The 19,191-nt window shown below is 40.5% G+C and overlaps 1 protein-coding gene across 1 annotated transcript in view; it reads right to left on the bottom strand.

Annotated features, from left to right (window-relative positions):
* LOC140108406 (uncharacterized) overlaps positions 1 to 17,417 on the bottom strand; it is a 96,474-nt gene extending 79,057 nt beyond the window's left edge. The window contains exons 1-2 of the mRNA XM_072131717.1: positions 17,287 to 17,417; positions 13,807 to 13,934 (exon numbers count right to left, since the gene is read on the bottom strand). Of these exons, the coding sequence (XP_071987818.1) occupies positions 13,807 to 13,930 (124 nt within the window). The 5' untranslated portion in view covers positions 13,931 to 13,934; positions 17,287 to 17,417. The remainder of the gene's footprint in view (positions 1 to 13,806; positions 13,935 to 17,286) is intronic.
* Between the last annotated feature and the right edge of the window lie 1,774 nt (positions 17,418 to 19,191).

Raw genomic sequence — 19,191 nt, 5'->3', positions numbered from 1 at the left:
ATAATACTGCCCAGTATGTACAAGAATATAACTACTATAATACTGCCCCCTATGTACAGGAATATAACTACTATAATACTGCCCCCTATGTACAAGAATATAACTACTATAATACTGCCCCCTATGTACAAGAATATAACTACTATAATACTGCCCCCTATGTACAGGAATATAACTACTATAATACTGCCCCCTATGTACAGGAATATAACTACTATAATACTGCCCCCTATGTACAGGAATATAACTACTATAATACTGCCCCCTATGTACAGGAATATAACTACTATAATACTGCCCCCTATGTACAAGAATATAACTACTATAATACTGCCCCCTATGTACAAGAATATAACTACTATAATACTGCCCCCTATGTACAGGAATATAACTACTATAATACTGCCCAGTATGTACAGGAATATAACTACTATAATACCGCCCCCTATGTACAGGAATATAACTACTATAATACCGCCCCCTATGTACAGGAATATAACTACTATAATACTGCCCCCTATGTACAGGAATATAACTACTATAATACTGCCCCCTATGTACAAGAATATAACTACTATAATACTGCCCCCTATGTACAGGAATATAACTACTATAACACTGCTCCCTATGTACAGGGATATAACTACTATAATACTGCCCCTATGTACAAGAATATAACTACTATAATACTGCCCCCTATGTACAGGAATATAACTACTATAACACTGCTCCCTATGTACAGGGATATAACTACTATAATACTGCCCCTATGTACAAGAATATAACTACTATAATACTGCCCCCTATGTACAGGAATATAACTACTATAACACTGCTCCCTATGTACAGGGATATAACTACTATAATACTGCCCCTATGTACAGGAATATAACTACTATAATACTGCCCAGTATGTACAAGAATATAACTACTATAATACTGCCCCCTATGTACAGGAATATAACTACTATAATACTGCCCCCTATGTACAAGAATATAACTACTATAATACTGCCCCCTGTGTACAAAAATATAACTACTATAATACTGCCCCCTATGTACAGGAATATAACTACTATAACACTGCTCCCTATGTACAGGGATATAACTACTATAATACTGCCCCTATGTACAAGAATATAACTACTATAATACTGCCCCCTATGTACAGGAATATAACTACTATAACACTGCTCCCTATGTACAGGGATATAACTACTATAATACTGCCCCTATGTACAAGAATATAACTACTATAATACTGCCCCCTATGTACAGGAATATAACTACTATAACACTGCTCCCTATGTACAGGGATATAACTACTATAATACTGCCCCTATGTACAGGAATATAACTACTATAATACTGCCCAGTATGTACAAGAATATAACTACTATAATACTGCCCCCTATGTACAGGAATATAACTACTATAATACCGCCCCCTATGTACAGGAATATAACTACTATAATACCGCCCCCTATGTACAGGAATATAACTACTATAATACTGCCCCCTATGTACAGGAATATAACTACTATAATACTGCCCCCTATGTACAAGAATATAACTACTATAATACTGCCCCCTATGTACAGGAATATAACTACTATAACACTGCTCCCTATGTACAGGGATATAACTACTATAATACTGCCCCTATGTACAAGAATATAACTACTATAATACTGCCCCCTATGTACAGGAATATAACTACTATAACACTGCTCCCTATGTACAGGGATATAACTACTATAATACTGCCCCTATGTACAAGAATATAACTACTATAATACTGCCCCCTATGTACAGGAATATAACTACTATAACACTGCTCCCTATGTACAGGGATATAACTACTATAATACTGCCCCTATGTACAGGAATATAACTACTATAATACTGCCCAGTATGTACAAGAATATAACTACTATAATACTGCCCCCTATGTACAGGAATATAACTACTATAATACCGCCCCCTATGTACAGGAATATAACTACTATAATACTGCCCCCTATGTACAGGAATATAACTACTATAATACTGTCCCCTATGTACAGGAATATAACTACTATAATACTGCCCCCTATGTACAGGAATATAACTACTATAATACTGCCCCCTATGTACAGGAATATAACTACTATAATACTGCCCCCTATGTACAGGAATATAACTACTATAATACTGCCCCCTATGTACAAGAATATAACTACTATAATACTGTCCCCTATGTACAAGAATATATCTACTATAATACTGCCCCCTATGTACAGGAATATAACTACTATAATACTGCCCTCTATGTACAGGAATATAACTACTATAATACTGCCCCCTATGTACAGGAATATAATTACTATAATACTGCCCCCTATGTACAGGAATATAACTACTATAATACTGCCCCCTATGTACAAGAATATAACTACTGTAATACTGTCCCTTATGTACAGGAATATAACTACTATAATACTGCCCCCTATGTACAAGAATATAACTACTATAATACTGCCCCCTATGTACAAGAATATAACTACTATAATACTGCCCCCTATGTACAAGAATATAACTACTATAATACTGTCCCCTGTGTACAAGAATATAACTACTATAATACTGCCTCCTATGTACAAGAATATAACTACTATAATACTGCCTCCTATGTACAAGAATATAACTACTATAATACTGCCCCCTATGTACAGGAATATAACTACTATAATACTGCCCCCTATGTACAGGAATATAACTACTATAATACTGCCTCCTATGTACAAGAATATAACTACTATAATACTGCCCCCTATGTACAGGAATATAACTACTATAATACTGCCCCCTATGTACAAGAATATAACTACTATAATACTGCCCCCTATGTACAGGAATATAACTACTATAATACTGCCCCCTATGTACAAGAATATAACTACTATAATACAGCCCCCTATGTACAAGAATATAACTACTATAATACTGTCCCCTATGTACAAGAATATAACTACTATAATACTGCCCCCTATGTACAAGAATATAACTACTATAATACTGCCCCCTATGTACAAGAATATAACTACTATAATACTTCCCCCTATGTACAAGAATATAACTACTATAATACTGCCCCCTATGTACAAGAATATAACTACTATAATACTGCCCCCTATGTACAAGAATATAACTACTATAATACTGCCCCCTATGTACAAGAATATAACTACTATAATACTGCCCCCTATGTAGAGGAATATAACTACTATAATACTGCCTCCTATGTACAGGAATATAACTACTATAATACTGTCCCCTATGTACAGGAATATAACTACTATAATACTGCCCCCTATGTACAGGAATATAACTACTATAATACTGTCCCCTATGTACAGGAATATAACTACTATAACACTGCCCCCTATGTACAGGAATATAACTACTATAACACTGCCCCCTATGTACAAGAATATAACTACTATAATACTGCCCCCTATGTACAGGAATATAACTACTATAATACTGCCCCCTATTTACAGGAATATAACTACTATAATACTGCCCCCTATGTACAGGAATATAACTACTATAATACTGCCTCCTATGTACAGGAATATAACTGCTATAATACTGCCCCCTATGTACAGGAATATAACTACTATAATACTGCCCCCTATGTACAGGAATATAACTACTATAATACTGCCCCCTATGTACAGGAATATAACTACTATAATACTGCCCCCTATGTACAGGAATAAAACTACTATAATACTGCCCCCTATGTACAGGAATATAACTACTATAATACTGCCCCCTATGTACAGGAATATAACTACTATAATACTGCCCCCTATGTACAAGAATATAACTACTATAATACTGCCCCCTATGTACAGGAATATAACTACTATAATACTGCCCCCTATGTACAAGAATATAACTACTATAATACTGCCCCCTATGTACAAGAATATAACTACTATAATACTGCCTCCTATGTACAGGAATATAACTACTATAATACTGTCCCTATGTACAAGAATATAACTACTATAATACTGCCCCCTATGTACAAGAATATAACTACTATAATACTGCCCCCTATGTACAGGAATATAACTACTATAATACTGCCCCCTATGTACAGGAATATAACTACTATAATACTGCCCCCTATGTACAAGATTATAACTACTATAATACTGCCCCCTATGTACAGGAATATAACTACTATAATACTGCCCCCTATGTACAAGAATATAACTACTATAATACTGCACCTATGTACAGGAATATAACTACTATAATACTGCCCCCTATGTACAAGAATATAACTACTATAATACTGCCCCCTATGTACAGGAATATAACTACTATAATACTGCCCCCTATGTACAAGAATATAACTACTATAATTCTTCCCCCTATGTACAGGAATATAACTACTATAATACTGCCTCCTATGTACAGGAATATAACTACTATAATACTGCCCCCTATGTACAGGAATATAACTACTATAATACTGCCCCCTATGTACAGGAATATAACTACTATAATACTGCCCCCTATGTACAGGAATATAACTACTATAATACTGCCCCCTATGTACAGGAATATAACTACTATAATACTGCCCCCTATGTACAGGAATATAACTACTATAATACTGCCCCCTATGTACAAGAATATAACTACTATAATACCGCCCCCTATGTACAAGAATATAACTACTATAATACTGTCCCCTATGTACAGGAATATAACTACTATAATACTGCCCCCTATGTACAAGAATATAACTACTATAATACTGCCCCCTATGTACAGGAATATAAATACTATAATACTGCCCCCTATGTACAGGAATATAACTATTATAATACTGCCCCCTATGTACAAGAATATAACTATTATAATACTGCTCCCTATGTACAGGAATATAACTACTATAATACTGCCCCCTATGTACAAGAATATAACTATTATAATACTGCTCCCTATGTACAGGAATATAACTACTATAATACTGCCCCCTATGTACAGGAATATAACTACTATAATACTGCCCCCTATGTACAAGAATATAACTACTATAATGAAAGGAAAACGAAGGAAAAAAGGGTCGGGAATCCGGCAGCCATACAAGAATGTCCAAGGGTAAAACGACTTCTTAAAAAAGTATTCCAAAAAGGTTTATTTCAACAAAGTTAAAAACATCACTAGCCCACATGCTAGGATATGGACACAGAGGCAGGCAGACAAAAGAAACACAGCACAGTGTGGTGGAGGTAACGCGTTTCGGACTTTGTAAGCTTCTTAGTCCTTAATCATACCTGTCAAACTTCTAATCCCTGCTGGAGTTAAGTAGAATAGCTAATGGGTGTGTGTACGTCTGTTCAGGTGTGGGGATAGAACCACACCCCCACAAAGGTGGGGGGGAGTGAAGTGTAGCGAACTGACTGACAGGATGTGAGTTTTAGTAGAAATACAAAAGATCCTGTCTGTGGTTTAACCCTTTGGGGTAACGAGTGTCTAAATTCAAAATCCAATAAGCTTCTTTAGATAGAAGCTTTTTCTTCCAATCCCCTCCTCTCATGGGGCGAGATACTTGCTCAATAGCAGTCACTAGCATGCCCTTCATGTTGCCTGAATGCACTTCTTTGAAGTGTTTTGAAATACCCGACAGGTTACGGGTGCTGGAAATAGTTTTGGGGTTAGCCCCTGTGACATGTTCACTGATTCGGTCTTTGAGCTTTCTCATGGTACATCCTATGTATTGTAGCGAACATCTGGAGCACTGGATGAGATAGACTAGATGTGTGGATTCACAATTCATGTAAGTTCTTATGTTGTAAATGATATTGTTATGAATAGAGGAGAATTGTGTGGTTTTGTTAATGTATTTGCATACGTTGCAGCGCAAACCTCCACAACAATAACTACCTGTGGTTTGCAACCATGTTTTATTATGTACAGTATTAGTGAAAGTATTGGGAGATAGGATATCACCTAGAGTTTTAGCTCTTGTGGACACAAATGAAACTCCATTGTCTAAGATCTTTCTGAGTGTAGGGTCACGGTTAAGGAGAGGTAAATGTCTCTTAATGATGTTAGTGATGTCATAAAATTGTGAACTGAATTCTGAGCTGAATGTAAGTTTGGGACTATCTTGTTTATTTTTAGGTAGAGTTTGTAGATATTCAGATCGAGTTTTTTTGTTGACAATGTGCATGGCCCTTTTACAGGAATTTTTGGAGTAGCCCCTGGCTTTGAGGCGCTGGGTGATAGTGTAACATTCTTCCTTATACTTTGACTCTGTGGTACATGCTCTCCTGGCCCTGACAAATTCCCCGATGGGGAGATTCTTAACAGTATGAGGGGCATGGCAGCTAGTGGAGTGTAGCAGGGTATTACCAGATGTTTTTTTGCGAAACAATGATGTTTGAACCTGGCCTGTTATATTGTCTCCAACTAAAGTAATGTCAAGGAATGGAATGGTATGTTTCTCAAATGCACAAGTGAATTTTAGATTATAGGGATTCTTGTTGATGTACTCCATAAAAGGGATGACTGTCTCCTGGTCGGAATTCCAGACCAGGAGACAGTCATCAATGTATCTGCCGTACCATGTTATGTGGCAAGAGAAGGGGTTAAGAGGTGAAAATAAGTAATGTTCTTCCCATAGAGCCATATAAAGATTCGCTAACGAGGGCGAGAAACTAGCCCCCATAGGACAACCCAGTTTTTGGATGTAATACTTGGTGTTGAAAATGAAAAAATTGTTGGATAACAAAAAAGTCAAGACAGAAATCATATAGTCCTGTAACACAAGATCATAATTGCTGAACTTTCTGAGATGGTATTCCAGAGCTTGGTTAGCCAGGTTATGCGAGATAGACGTGTACAATGCGACTACATCACATGTAAGCCAGTTGGAAGAAGAAGACCAGGTGAAATTGTCCATGACTGAAAGTACCGCTTTTGAGTCTTGTAAAAAACCAGGGAGACGCAAAACTAGAGGCTGTAGGAGTTTGTCGAGCCAGATGCCCAGCCTTTCGTTTAATGAGCCTACACTTGAGACAATGGGTCTAAACGGAGGTGGAAAATTAGACTTATGTGTCTTAGGTAAGGCGTAGAGTGAGGGGGTAACTGGATCTTTAGGTAGCAAGAATTGAACAATTTTATCGTCCAGAATGCCCAGAAGTCGTCCTTCGTCTAGCAAGGATTGAAGATTCTTCATGATAGTGGTTGTAGGATCTGATGACAATTTCTGGTAAGTGCTGGTATCATTTAACATTTTTTCGACTTCCTGGAGATACAGAGATTTGTCAAGAACTACTACAGAGCCCCCTTTGTCGGAGGGACGTATGTAAATGTATGGATTTCTTTTAAGTTGGTTTATGGCTCTGTATTCTTGTTGTGTAAGGTTAGATCTTGGCTGTATGGTCATGGAGTTGACGGACAGTTCCTTAAGTTCTTCTTCGATGATCTCCTGGAAGAGATCCATTTCCATTGTTCTACTTGATACTGGATAAAAGGAAGCGTTTTTTGTGCTAACTAAATGAGACGTGTTGAGCATTGGAATTGACTGTGTCTCCACTGTGTCCAGTTCAAGTAGGGTTAATAGTGTGACATTTTCCTCAAACGAGTTTTTGAGATGGAATCTTTCTTGGCCTTTGTTGTTTATCGCTGCTGGAATATGCTTGATGTCCGTATCAGTAATATTTTCTGCGTTATTGAAAAAATATCTTTTTACTGTTAGGAGGCGCATAAATTTATTGACGTCCTTAATTGTGTTGTACAAGTTCATGTTGTTAGTAGGTGCAAACGACAGACCTTTATTAAGTACCTTGATCTGATCCTTGGTTAAGGTGCATGCTGAAATATTGATAACACTTGTAGAATGAGAGGTCTGGCTTCTTTCCTTGCAATTACCTGTGGATTCTGTATTCTGTATATATGTGGTGGAATCCTGGGTGGTAGGGTTATAGGTTTCTGAATCTATAGAATGAATCATTTTTTCGTTTGACGTGTCGTGTAACTTCTGGGTTGGATGTCTTTTGGGGTGTTTCCTACCCGCTCGTCGTGTTTTTTTGGGGGTTTGTTTCCCCTGGCTCTGTCGTTTTTTGACATGGTGGCAGTACTGGTATTTCTTTCAGTGTCTGACATGTCAGAGTTTGGTTCCGATTCACACTCAGAGGATGAAAAGGTAACTTTAGGTTTTATTTTTCTATTTTTTGGTTTTCTCCTCAAAATTGACTTATGCCGAGGTTGGCCTGCCTTGAGGTATACTTGGTTGGATAGGTAACCAAGCTCTGGAATACCATCTCAGAAAGTTCAGCAATTATGATCTTGTGTTACAGGACTATATGATTTCTGTCTTGACTTTTTTGTTATCCAACAATTTTTTCATTTTCAACACCAAGTATTACATCCAAAAACTGGGTTGTCCTATGGGGGCTAGTTTCTCGCCCTCGTTAGCGAATCTTTATATGGCTCTATGGGAAGAACATTACTTATTTTCACCTCTTAACCCCTTCTCTTGCCACATAACATGGTACGGCAGATACATTGATGACTGTCTCCTGGTCTGGAATTCCGACCAGGAGACAGTCATCCCTTTTATGGAGTACATCAACAAGAATCCCTATAATCTAAAATTCACTTGTGCATTTGAGAAACATACCATTCCATTCCTTGACATTACTTTAGTTGGAGACAATATAACAGGCCAGGTTCAAACATCATTGTTTCGCAAAAAAACATCTGGTAATACCCTGCTACACTCCACTAGCTGCCATGCCCCTCATACTGTTAAGAATCTCCCCATCGGGGAATTTGTCAGAGCCAGGAGAGCATGTACCACAGAGTCAAAGTATAAGGAAGAATGTTACACCATCACCCAGCGCCTCAAAGCCAGGGGCTACTCCAAAAATTCCTGTAAAAGGGCCATGCATATTGTCAACAAAAAAACTCGATCTGCATATCTACAAACTCTACCTAAAAATAAACAAGATAGTCCCAAACTTACATTCAGCTCAGAATTCAGTTCACAATTTTATGACATCACTAACATCATTAAGAGACATTTACCTCTCCTTAACCGTGACCCTACACTCAGAAAGATCTTAGACAATGGAGTTTCATTTGTGTCCACAAGAGCTAAAACTCTAGGTGATATCCTATCTCCCAATACTTTCACCAACACTGTACATAATAAAACATGGTTGCAAACCACAGGTAGTTATTGTTGTGGAGGTTTGCGCTGCAACGTATGCAAATACATTAACAAAACTACACAATTCTCCTCTATTCATAAGAATATCATTTACAACATAAGAACTTACATGAATTGTGAATCTACACATCTAGTCTATCTCATCCAGTGCTCCAGATGTTCGCTACAATACATAGGATGTACCATGAGAAAGCTCAAAGACCGAATCAGTGAACATGTCACAGGGGCTAACCCCAAAACTATTTCCAGCACCCGTAACCTGTCGGGTATTTCAAAACACTTCAAAGAAGTGCATTCAGGCAACATGAAGGGCATGCTAGTGACTGCTATTGAGCAAGTATCTCGCCCCATGAGAGGAGGGGATTGGAAGAAAAAGCTTCTATCTAAAGAAGCTTATTGGATTTTGAATTTAGACACTCGTTACCCCAAAGGGTTAAACCACAGACAGGATCTTTTGTATTTCTACTAAAACTCACATCCTGTCAGTCAGTTCGCTACACTTCACTCCCCCCCACCTTTGTGGGGGTGTGGTTCTATCCCCACACCTGAACAGACGTACACACACCCATTAGCTATTCTACTTAACTCCAGCAGGGATTAGAAGTTTGACAGGTATGATTAAGGACTAAGAAGCTTACAAAGTCCGAAACGCGTTACCTCCACCACACTGTGCTGTGTTTCTTTTGTCTGCCTGCCTCTGTGTCCATATCCTAGCATGTGGGCTAGTGATGTTTTTAACTTTGTTGAAATAAACCTTTTTGGAATACTTTTTTAAGAAGTCGTTTACCCTTGGACATTCTTGTATGGCTGCCGGATTCCCGACCCTTTTTTCCTTCGTTTTCCTTTCATTATGAAGCATATCACTGTGGACTGCCGGACCAGTGAGTGGGAACATTCCGTGCACCTGGCCTGATCTCACGTCGAACACAAGCTGCTGCTACATTGGGGTGAGCCGATACCATTACTTTTCTTTTCTTTTTTTCCTTCAATAACTACTAGAATACTGCCCCCTATGTACAGGAATATAACTACTATAATACTGCCCCCTATGTACAAGAATATAACTACTATAATACTGCCCCTATGTACAGGAATATAACTACTATAATACTGCCCCCTATGTACAGGAATATAACTACTATAATACTGCCCCCTATGTACAAGAATATAACTACTATAATACTGCCCCCTATGTACAAGAATATAACTACTATAATACTGCCCCCTATGTACAAGAATATAACTACTATAATACTGCCTCCTATGTACAGGAATATAACTACTATAATACTGCCCCCTATGTACAGGAATATAACTACTATAATACTGCCCCCTATGTACAAGAATATAACTGCTATAATACTGCCCCCTATGTGCAGGAATATAACTACTATAATACTGCCCCTATGTACAAGAATATAACTACTATAATACTGCCCCCTATGTACAAGAATATAACTACTATAATACTGCCCCCTATGTACAGGAATATAACTACTATAATACTGCCCCCTATGTACAGGAATATAACTACTATAATACTGCCCCCTATGTACAGGAATATAACTACTATAATACTGCCCCCTATGTACAAGAATATAACTGCTATAATACTGCCCCCTATGTGCAGGAATATAACTACTATAATACTGCCCCCTATGTACAGGAATATAACTACTATAATACTGCCCCTATGTACAAGAATATAACTACTATAATACTGCCCCCTATGTACAGAAATATAACTACTATAATACTGCCCCCTATGTACAGGAATATAACTACTATAATACTGCCCCCTATGTACAAGAATATAAATACTATAATACTGCCCCTATGTACAGGAATATAACTACTATAATACTGCCCCTATGTACAAGAATATAACTACTATAATACTGCCCCCTATGTACAGAAATATAACTACTATAATACTGCCCCCTATGTACAGGAATATAACTACTATAATACTGCCCCCTATGTACAAGAATATAAATACTATAATACTGCCCCTATGTACAAGAATATAACTACTATAATACTGCCCCTATGTACAGGAATATAACTACTATAATACTGCCCCCTATGTACATGAATATAACTACTATAATACTGCCCCCTATGTACAGGAATATAACTACTATAATACTGCCCCCTATGTACAAGAATATAACTACTATAATACTGCCCCCTATGTACAGGAATATAACTACTATAATACTGCCCCCTATGTACAGGAATATAACTACTATAATTCTGCCCCTATGTACAAGAATATAACTACTATAATACTGCCCCCTATGTACAAGAATATAACTACTATAATACTGCCCCCTATGTACAAGAATATAACTACTATAATACTGCCCCCTATGTACAAGAATATAACTACTATAATACTGCCCCCTATGTACAAGAATATAACTACTATAATACTGCCCCTATGTACAGGAATATAACTACTATAATACTGCCCCCTATGTACAGGAGTATAACTACTATAATACTGCCCCCTATGTACAGGAATATAACTACTATAATACTGCCCCCTATGTACAGGAATATAACTACTATAATACTGCCCCCTATGTACAAGAATATAACTACTATAATACTGCCCCCTATGTACAAGAATATAACTACTATAATACTGCCCCTATGTACAAGAATATAACTACTATAATACTGCCCCCTATGTACAAGAATATAACTACTATAATACTGCCCCCTATGTACAAGAATATAACTACTATAATACTGCCCCCTATGTACAAGAATATAACTACTATAATACTGCCCCCTATGTACAAGAATATAACTACTATAATACTGCCCCCTATGTACAGGAATATAACTACTATAATACTGCCCCCTATGTACAAGAATATAACTACTATAATACTGCCCCCTATGTACAGGAATATAACTACTATAATACTGCCCCCTATGTACAAGAATATAACTACTATAATACTGCCCCCTATGTACAAGAATATAACTACTATAATACTGCCTCCTATGTACAAGAATATAACTACTATAATACTACCCCCTATGTACAGGAATATAACTACTATAATACTGCCCCTATGTACAGGAATATAACTACTATAATACTGCCCCCTATGTACAGGAATATAACTACTATAATACTGCCCCTATGTACAGGAATATAACTACTATAATACTGCCTCCTATGTACAGGAATATAACTACTATAATACTGCCCCCTATGTACAGGAATATAACTACTATAATACTGCCCCCTATGTACAGGAATATAACTACTATAATACTGCCCCCTATGTACAGGAATATAACTACTATAATACTGCCCCCTATGTACAGGAATATAACTACTATAATACTGCCCCCTATGTACAGGAATATAACTACTATAATACTGCCCCTATGTACAGGAATATAACTACTATAATACTGCCTCCTATGTACAGGAATATAACTACTATAATACTGCCCCCTATGTACAGGAATATAACTACTATAATACTGCCCCCTATGTACAGGAATATAACTACTATAATACTGCCCCCTATGTACAGGAATATAACTACTATAATACTGCCCCCTATGTACAGGAATATAACTACTATAATACTGCCCCTATGTACAGGAATATAACTACTATAATACTGCCTCCTATGTACAGGAATATAACTACTATAATACTGCCCCCTATGTACAGGAATATAACTACTATAATACTGCCTCCTATGTACAGGAATATAACTACTATAATACTGCCCCCTATGTACAGGAATATAACTACTATAATACTGCCCCTATGTACAGGAATATAACTACTATAATACTGCCTCCTATGTACAGGAATATAACTACTATAATACTGCCCCCTATGTACAGGAATATAACTACTATAATACTGCCCCCTATGTACAGGAATATAACTACTATAATACTGCCCCCTATGTACAGGAATATAACTACTATAATACTGCCTCCTATGTACAGGAATATAACTACTATAATACTGCCCCCTATGTACAAGAATATAACTACTATAATACTGCCCCCTATGTACAGGAATATAACTACTATAATACTGCCCCCTATGTACAGGAATATAACTACTATAATACTGCCCCTATGTACAGGAATATAACTACTATAATACTGCCTCCTATGTACAGGAATATAACTACTATAATACTGCCCCCTATGTACAGGAATATAACTACTATAATACTGCCCCCTATGTACAGGAATATAACTACTATAATACTGCCTCCTATGTACAGGAATATAACTACTATAATACTGCCTCCTATGTACAGGAATATAACTACTATAACACTGCTCCCTATGTACAGGAATATAACTACTATAATACTGCCCCCTATGTACAGGAATATAACTACTATAATACTGCCCCCTATGTACAGGAATCTAGTCCCACTCGTATTCGCAATCCCCCCCGATAGGCTCCTGCACTGTATCTACAGGATTAGATACGTCTGGTGTTATTCTATTGGCCTGTGATAATCTGTGTATATATAATTCCCTCTCCTGTCACTTACTGAGCAGCAGTGACGCCTCCGGTGCTGGAGAGGACGGGGGGTATGAGGCTCTTCTCTCCATGATTGTAAACAAGTCTATCAGGTTATTTCCCGCTCTTCCTCCTCCTCCTTTATATGGAGACATGAAACTGAAAGTAAAACCAAGGGGACATTTTGTTAGAATAAGAAGCTGAAATATGGGAGGGGGGGGGAGTGATGGGAGGGGGGGGGAGTGATGGGAGGGGGGCGGGGAGTGATGGGAGGGGGGGGGAGTGATGGGAGGGGGGGGGAGTGATGGGAGGGGGGGGGAGTGATGGGAGGGGGGGGGAGTGGTGGGAGGGGGGGGCGGGGAGTAATGGGAGGGGGGGGCGGGTTAGTGATGGGAGGGGGGGGCGGGGAGTAATGGGAGGGGGGGGGCGGGTTAGTGATGGGAGGGGGGGGCGGGGAGTGATGGGAGGGGGGGGGGAGTGATGGGAGGGGGGGGAGTGATGGGAGGGGGGGGGCGGGGAGTGATGGGAGGGGGGGGGCGGGGAGTGATGGGAGGGGGGGGCGGGGAGTGATGGGAGGGGGGGGCGGGGAGTGATGGGAGGGGGGGGGGCGGGGAGTGATGGGAGGGGGGGGGGCAGGGAGTGATGGGAGGGGGGGGCGGGGAGTGATGGGAGGGGGGGGCGGGGAGTGATGGGAGGGGGGGGCGGGGAGTGATGGGAGGGGGGGGCGGGGAGTGATGGGAGGGGGGGGGCAGGGAGTGATGGGAGGGGGGGGGGCAGGGAGTGATGGGAGGGGGGGGGGCAGGGAGTGATGGGAGGGGGGGGGCAGGGAGTGATGGGAGGGGGGGCGGGGAGTGATGGGAGGGGGGGGGCAGGGAGTGATGGGAGGGGGGGGGGCAGGGAGTGATGGGAGGGGGGGGGGGCGGGGAGTGATGGGAGGGGGGGGCGGGGAGTGAGGGAGGGGGGCGGGAGTGATGGGAGGGGGGGCGGGGAGTGATGGGAGGAGGGGGCGGGGAGTGATGGGAGGGGGGGCGGGGCTAGAGAGAGAATCCCTTTTTTTTTTTCAGAGTGGTTTTTAAGAAGTTTATTATTAAGGTATGTTGGTATGGATTAGGAATAAGAACGTAACCAATTGGGGGGTTGGGGTGGGTTTTCTTAGAGGGGAAGAAAAAATGCACTAGATGTAAGATGTACACCAAACAGTGTTTCTTTTTCTTTTTTTATGTCATATATTTAAACACTGTATTTATTGTGCAATAAATAAAAAAAAATAATAAAAAGAATAAGAAGCTTTGGCCTCGGCGTTCAGGTCTCGTCCCTGATACTATTCAGCTCATTCTCTTCTCACCTGATGAGACGTTGATTCGCTCCGAGTGCCCAAGGCAAAGGCATCAGCAGACAGGGAAGAACAAACTCCAGCGCAGACACTGAGGTTATTACTGATACAGCAAACGTTACGATGAGCCATCGGGCTGATATTATGTGATATAATATTACAACATTGCACAAAACACAGTAATATGACGGCAATGTCCATCACATGTGACATGAATAGCTAATGGGGCAGATTTACTTACCCGGTCCATTCGCGATCCAGCGGCGCGTTCTCTGCGCTGGATTCGGGTCCGGCCGAGATTCAATAAGGCAGTTCCTCCACCGTCCACCAGGTGGCGCTGCTGCGCTGAAGAGCATCGGAACGCACTGGAGTTCACCAGCCTATTCCCAGTGAAGGTAAGTGCAACCTCCGCAACACATTTTTTGTTTTAAGTGCGGCGGTTTTTCTGAATCCCCCCCCCGATTTACGTCGCGTGCATGCCAGCGCCGATGCGCCGCAATCCGATCGCGTGCGCCAAAATCCAGGGGAATTCAGGGGAAATCGTCGCAAATCGGAAATATTCGGGTAACACATCGGGAAAACGCGAATCAGCCCTTAGTAAATGACCCCCAATATCTCAGTAGCAGGTCACACTGTAATAACTGGTAATGGGAACGTGTCGGGGGCTCAGTGCTCTGTGTGTCCAGTGCCCTAAACAAATATCCAATAGGATTCTCTATATAATACTTTATGATAGTCGCCCCCCCCCCCCCCCCTAACTTTTTCCATGTAGAGAATACAAAGCGAGTAACTATATACACAGAGGGGAGACCTTCACCTCCTACACTACACACACTACATTCAATATAAAGAATTTTATCAACTGACACATTGGGGGTCATTTACTAAGGGCCCGATTCGCGTTTTCCCGACGTGTTACCCGAATATTTCCGATTTGCGCCGATTTTCCCTGAATTGCCCCGGGATTTTTGCGTACGCGATCGGATTGTGGCGCATCGGCGCCGGCATGCGCGCGACGGAAATCGGGGGGGCGTGGCCGAACGAAAACCCGACGGATTCGGAAAAACCGCCGCATTTAAAAACGGAAAATCTGTCGCGGAGCTTGTACTTACCATCACTCAGCCCGGCTCGGTATATTCCAGTGCGTTCCGATGCTCTTCAGCGCAGCAGCGCCACCTGGTGAACGGCAGAGGAACTGCCTTAATAAATCCCGGCCGGACCAGAATCCAGCGCAGAGAACGCACCGCTGGATCGCGAATAGGCCGGGTAAGTAAATCTGCCCCATTGTCTCATGTGATTTACATAGCTGCTTGTATTACATTTCGGGTTCAGTATGTAGGGTGCACGATCTGTCCAGGGAAGACTCGCATCAGACGCCACGTGTCTGATACCATAAACCTCTACATTCACACAAACATATGGGGGGCATATATACGGACGATATACGTCCCCCATACATGGCAATGGGCTCACCGTGCCCAACGGGAGCGGTACGGTTCACCACATGTGCGGCATTGTACCGCTCCGTACCCAGTAGAAAAATAGGACCTGTCATATCTCTCTCTGGAATACGGCACAGTGCGCCATATATTCCTACGGAGAGGGGCGCTCACCTCCCCCCTCCTCCTCTCCCCGGCACTGCCGTGTGCCCGCTATGCTACAGTGTGAATGTAGCCTTAATGTGTCGTCTCGCTCGCGTCACTTTAGGCCGGGGGCACACATAAATGTTTGAACACGTTTTTGGGCCGTTTTTAAACAGTCCGTTAAATAACACCTGCGCTTTTGACCCGTTTTACCAATTATCCTAATTGAAACGGCTAAGAAACCCATTAAGGGACTGCTGAAAAATGTCCCAAAAACGGATTCAAAACGCCACGTGTGCCGCCGGCCTTAGGTGCTCAGCCCAAACGCCTCGATCGCAAGTCTGTGTTTTACCCGATGTAACGTTTGCTGTATCACTAATAAAGAATTGGATTTTAGGAGACCTCAGTGTCTGCGCTGGAGATGGCTCGTTCTTTTTTGTTACTAGAGGGTATCTGGATCCTATAACTCTCCCCTGTAACATGGACTGCTAGGATATCTCCTTTGTCTCGTCCTAACTTGTGGAGGAACATAACACAGGTCCCCCCTTTGGTCTCTCCTTCCCCAGAGATGAGCTGCAGAGCTGTGAATACTTACACCTGCTCTGTGGTCACAGAGGAATATCCTGTGGTGTCGGCTCCGGCTCGTCTATTCCTTCCTGCTGATTGTAAAAGTAATAAGCATTTGTTATAACTCAGTCAGTAATAATATAGAGAGGACACAAAAGCATAAACACATGCATACATACACGTACATACACACACCCACATACATACATACATGTACATACACACACATGCATACATACACGTACATACACACACCCACATACATGTACATACACACACCCACATACATACATATACATACACACACCCACATACATATACATACACACACCCACATACATACATGTACATACATACATACATACACACACCCACATACATACATATACATACACACACCCACATACATACATATACATACACACCCACATACATACATGTACATACACACATCTACATACATACATGTACATACACACACCCACATACATATACATACACACACCCACATACATACATACACACACCCACATACATACATACACACACCCACATACATGTACATACACACACCCACATACATACATACATGTACATACACACACCCACATACATATACATACACACACCCACATACATACATGTACATACACACACATTTATACATACACGTACATACACACACATGCATACATACACGTACATACACACACCCACATACATATACATACACACACCCACATACATACATGTACATACACACATCCACATACATACATATACATACACACACCCACATACATGTACATACACACACCCACATACATACACGTACTTACACCCACCCACATACATACATGTACATACACACACCCACATACATACATACACGTACTTACACCCACCCACATACATACATGTACATACACACACCCACATACATGCATGTACATACACACACCCACATACATACATATACATACACACACCCACATACATACATACACACACCCACATACATGTACATACACACACCCACATACATACATACATGTACATACACACACCCACATACATATACATAGACACACCCACATACATACATGTACATACACACACATGCATACATACACGTACATACACACACATGCATACATACACGTACATACACACACCCACATACATACATGTACATACACACATCCACATACATACATATACATACACACACCCACATACATGTACATACACACACCCACATACATACACGTACTTACACCCACCCACATACATACATGTACATACACACACCCACATACATACACGTACTTACACCCACCCACATACATACATGTACATACACACACCCACATACATGCATGTACATACACACACCCACATACATACACGTACTTACACCCACCCACATACATACATGTACATACACACACCCACATACATGCATGTACATACACACACCCACATACATACATGTACATACACACATCCACATACATACACGTACATACATACACATGCATACATACATGTACCTACACACACCCCCATTCATACATGTACCTACACACACCCACATACATACATGTACATACACACACCCACATACATACATGTATATACACACACCCACATACATACATGTACATACACACACCCACATACATACACGTACATACACACACATGCATACATACATGTACATACACACACCCACATACATACATATACATACATACACAATATACACATATATACATACACACACCCACATACATACATACATACATGTACATACACACACCCACATACATATACATACACACACCCACATACATACATGTACATACACACACATGCATACATACACGTACATACACACACATGCATACATACACGTACATACACACACCCA

Source organism: Engystomops pustulosus, unplaced genomic scaffold, assembly GCF_040894005.1.
Source record: "Engystomops pustulosus unplaced genomic scaffold, aEngPut4.maternal MAT_SCAFFOLD_127, whole genome shotgun sequence".
Classification (NCBI taxonomy): domain Eukaryota; kingdom Metazoa; phylum Chordata; class Amphibia; order Anura; family Leptodactylidae; genus Engystomops; species Engystomops pustulosus.
Note: the sequence above shows the minus strand (reverse complement) of the source record. Positions and strands in the feature narration are given on the sequence as shown.